Consider the following 4,241-nt stretch of genomic DNA (forward strand, 5'->3'; position numbering starts at 1 on the left):
CAACAGCAGCAGCAGCAGCAGGATGGCGACCCGCGGGGCTGCCCGGGCGCTCGCGCCGCTCTGAGCCCAGGCCGACGGGGCAGAGGATGGCCCCTGCGCCGGGCTCGTGGGCGCTGGAGGCATGGACTCGGCGGCGGGTGGCAGGAACTCCTCCGGCTCCACCGGCCCCAACGGCACGGTGAGCGGCGGCGGCGGCGCTGGCGGCGGCAGTGAGTCGCAGGGCGGCAGCGCCATCCTCATCTCCTTCATCTACTCGGTGGTGTGCCTGGTGGGGCTGTGTGGCAACTCCATGGTCATCTACGTGATCCTGCGCTACGCCAAGATGAAGACGGCCACCAACATCTACATCCTCAACTTGGCCATCGCCGACGAGCTGCTGATGCTGAGCGTGCCCTTCCTGGTCACCTCCACGCTGCTGCACCACTGGCCCTTCGGGTCGCTGCTGTGTCGCCTGGTGCTGAGCGTGGACGCCGTCAACATGTTCACCAGCATCTACTGCCTGACCGTGCTCAGCGTGGACCGCTACATCGCGGTGGTGCACCCCATCAAGGCGTCGCGCTACCGCCGGCCCACCGTGGCCAAGATGGTCAACCTGGCCGTCTGGGGGCTGGCCATCCTCATCATCTTGCCCATCATCATCTTCTCCAACACCGAGGCCAACACAGACGGCACGATGGCCTGCAACATGATGATGCCCGAGCCCAAGCAGAAGTGGCTGGTGGTCTTCGTGGTCTACACCTTCCTCATGGGCTTCTTGCTGCCCGTGGTGGCCATCAGCCTCTGCTACATCCTCATCATCGCCAAGATGCGCATGGTGGCGCTCAAGGCCGGCTGGCAGCAGCGCAAGCGCTCGGAGAGGAAGATCACGCTCATGGTCATGATGGTGGTCATGGTCTTCGTCATCTGCTGGATGCCCTTCTACATCGTGCAGCTGGTCAACCTCTTCGTGGAGCCCGACGACGCCACCATCAGCCAGCTCTCGGTCATCCTGGGCTACGCCAACAGCTGCGCCAACCCCATCCTCTACGGCTTCCTTTCGGACAACTTCAAGCGCTCCTTCCAGAGGCTGCTCTGCCTCAGCTGGATGGACAACGCCACCGAGGAGCCCGTCGACTACTACGCCACCGCCCTCAAGAGCAGGGCGTACAGCGTGGAGGACTTCCCCCCGGACAACTTCGGCGAGCCCGGCGGCATGTACAGGAACGGGACGTGCACCTCCCGGATTACAACGCTCTGAGGGGCTGACTGGCTCCCCGCGGCCAAGGAAGAGGCCTGGCGGGGGGAGGCCACGAGGGAGAGGGGTCAAGGGGCGGGGCACGGAGACGGGGAGCAGCGCTGGGTTCTGGCCCGGCGCGGGGGATCCTCCGCATGCCTTCTCTCGCACTCGCAGGTAGATCCTTTGGACAGCCAGCCTGGTCAGTCAACCCCCTGCTCGCCCTAGCCAGGAAGCCTTGGGGCTCCTGGGCGCTGCCCTTTGGAGATGGGGCCGGTGAGCGCGGTTCAATCTGCGTGGGTCTCTGGTTAGCTTTGGGGGGGGGGGTTGCATTTTGTTTCTGTGATTGTTTTCCCTCCTGCGTTGCTCCCTTCTGCCCTCGTCCTTCTCTCGACTAGCTTCTCCGACGGTACATCAAGCTGAAGTCTGCTGGGCTGAGGTTGGCGTGTGTTCAAGGCCCCGGCGAAAGAGACGTGTGAGGCGCGGTTGGGAGGCTTAACTCATAAAAGGAACCAAGTCAAATCAGGACCTAGGTTGCCTTTGTCTGCTTAAGCAGCGTTTATTTAATATATATAAAAAGAGGGTGGGGGCTGCTTGGACTTAAGCCACAGCCCTCGAATTTAGAGGGTCCAACTACAGAGGTTGATGCGTAATTTCACAGCTTGGAGTTTGGAAAGCACTCTTATCGTGCTCAGGGGTGCACTTTTCTTTATTGCTTTCCGTTGGGTGACCAGCGGCATTTAAAACAAGCGAGCCTTGCCTCAGATTTTAACTCTGATTTTAAATCGTTCCATGTCTCAGCCTTAGAAGGCTCCGGGACAGCCCAGATCCTAGATCCGCCTGGAAGCAGGTCCAACAAAATGGAAAGCTAAATATTGCGTCACTTTCCCATCTCTTCCCCAGCCAGCCAGCCCCAATACAAATCTCTATTTGGCATTCAGCAGCGCTCAAGAGGAAATGGCAATCCATCTGGAAAGGGAAAAGAAACCGGCCTGGTAGAAAGCAGGGCGATTATTTCGTTATCTCGCAGCAACAGCAGGCTGCTGATAAGAGCGAGATAAATAGCTTCCCCCCGACAGCCCCCGCCACCTTCCCTGGTGACTGTCAAGAGCTGGGCACTGGGCTCCCAGCGATGTTTGATCTGGGAAACATTTCGCTGTGTGGGTACATATAGTAAAGGTGTGCAAATAAAGCAGGTTAAAGAGCTGCAAGGTTATTGTCCTGGGCTGTGTGATATTCAACTTGAATGATAAAAAGGAGAGAAATGAGGGGCAGTAAGGAGAAGAAAGTAATTGGTGAGTCAGACCAAAAACAATGAAAAAGGGGAGAGTTTATCTCTAAAGTTTCTTTTAAGATGCCCAGATTATTTTAGTTCGCAAAGTACTGGCTGATGGTCGTTGCCTTAGAAAAATCTGATTGGCTTTAGGGGAATTATTAAATGATTTGGGGAGCGCAATCAAGAACACACTTCTAACTATTCAATACAATAGTAGTTCATGATAAATCAATAACATATTAGCGCATAACCCAAAATGTCCTTGCCAGATCAGTGAGAAGGCTGATTTAGTCCAGCATTTTGTTTTCAGGTTACAACAGGCAGGGCAGGGCAGGGCCTGATATAATAAGCTATAGCAATGCCCTCATTTTGGATTCCTGCATTCAGTAATCAAGAAGTACACCGTTGGTAATCTTCGGATACCTCTACCAAGTACAAACTCTGTGGGAAATCCACCTGTTCTTCCCGCTGCAATCGTAATGTGTAGAGATGCCAGTGGAGGCTGCATTTGGCTTGCCAACATGGTAAAATCCTGATACATATTTCCTACTTCACCAGGGATTAAAGAGGAGCTGAAGAACAAGAGAACTGCCAACCTGGGCCAAGACAAATGGCCCCTTCTGACCAAATAAATATCCTGTTTCTGAAGCAACCTGGAGCAGAGCCTACAAAAAAATTTTTTTTTTCTCTTTTCTTTTCACGGCGTGTTTTCTGTTCTGTTTTGTTGATATTCACAATAAAAAGGGGGAAATGTACAGTACAATCACAAGGTGCTGGGGTGGGGAGATATGCAGCCCATCCCATTTTTCATTCCCAAGCAACAGAAGTTTGTGAAAAACCCTTCATGTTTGCACCATCAGTCTACTTAATTTATAATTCACTGTCCAAGTGCTTCACTGTATGTTTGATTTCTAGAAGTCCTGTTTTAAAATGTGAGACTGATTTTATTGGTTGTTCTTTTTTTCCCTTTTATTCAATATATCATTGTTTCTTTGCTATGAAAGCTATTCTCTTTCAAACAATTCTCTTTTGAAACAGTTTTAGTGTGTACCAATTATTGGTGGTTATTCAAGGCTGAATAACAACAAAGGTAGAATTAATAGTCATTCACAGGTTGCTTTTCTTCAAGGCACTTTCTTTGCTGGGGGGTGGAGGGGGGAGTTTGTAGTTTTGGGAAGGAATTGTTTTTGGCCCTTACATTTTGTTACCTGTTTTTAAAAATAGTTATTCTTGAACATGTTTGGAAAAACAGCAATGCATTACTTTATCAATAACAATGGCTAAAGTGCAACTTTCAGTTTATTTTCTGTTTTAAAATAATCTCCCTTTTATTTTTAACCAGTTGAAAATGAAATCCTTTATACTTAGCTATGTACTTCAAATCTGTCCCACAAAAATGTAATTTTCAGTTGATCAGGAGCACTAAAAAGAACTGGAGTGAAAAATTAAGTTATTAAAGTTGTTCAAAAGTATGTATCCATTATGCTAAAAATGACTCTGGAAAAAGTGGTTTGGAGATTACAACCATAGTTATCTGTTACCCCGTTAAAAAGAGTAGCAAATTTTCTCTCACACCACAATGCTATTAAATTATATATTTCAGGTGTAAAGCAAAATGAGTGGGAGGTAATGTAGTTTGAGGAACGATGCTAACTCGGTTTTCTATGGCTTTCATGATATGTGCTTACTTACCAGTATTACAAAAGCTAAGGGGGTAAAAATTTTACTGAAGTATAATAATATGGCAGCTTC

At 49.7% G+C, this 4,241-nt stretch overlaps 1 protein-coding gene across 1 annotated transcript; it reads left to right on the forward strand.

Annotated features, from left to right (window-relative positions):
- Positions 1 to 46: 46 nt before the first annotated feature.
- Positions 47 to 1,270, forward strand: SSTR1 (somatostatin receptor 1). The gene has a single exon (XM_063118901.1). It carries the CDS (start codon positions 122 to 124, stop codon positions 1,235 to 1,237), a length of 1,116 nt encoding a protein of 371 aa, XP_062974971.1. The 5' UTR covers positions 47 to 121; the 3' UTR covers positions 1,238 to 1,270.
- The last annotated feature ends 2,971 nt before the right edge of the window (positions 1,271 to 4,241 follow it).

This window comes from Elgaria multicarinata, chromosome 2 (assembly GCF_023053635.1).
Source record: "Elgaria multicarinata webbii isolate HBS135686 ecotype San Diego chromosome 2, rElgMul1.1.pri, whole genome shotgun sequence".
Classification (NCBI taxonomy): domain Eukaryota; kingdom Metazoa; phylum Chordata; class Lepidosauria; order Squamata; family Anguidae; genus Elgaria; species Elgaria multicarinata.

Coding starts and splice junctions, on each gene's coding strand:
- SSTR1 (XM_063118901.1), top strand. CDS start 122: ATGGACTCGGCGGCGGGTGGCAGGAACTCCTCCGGCTCCACCGGCCCC.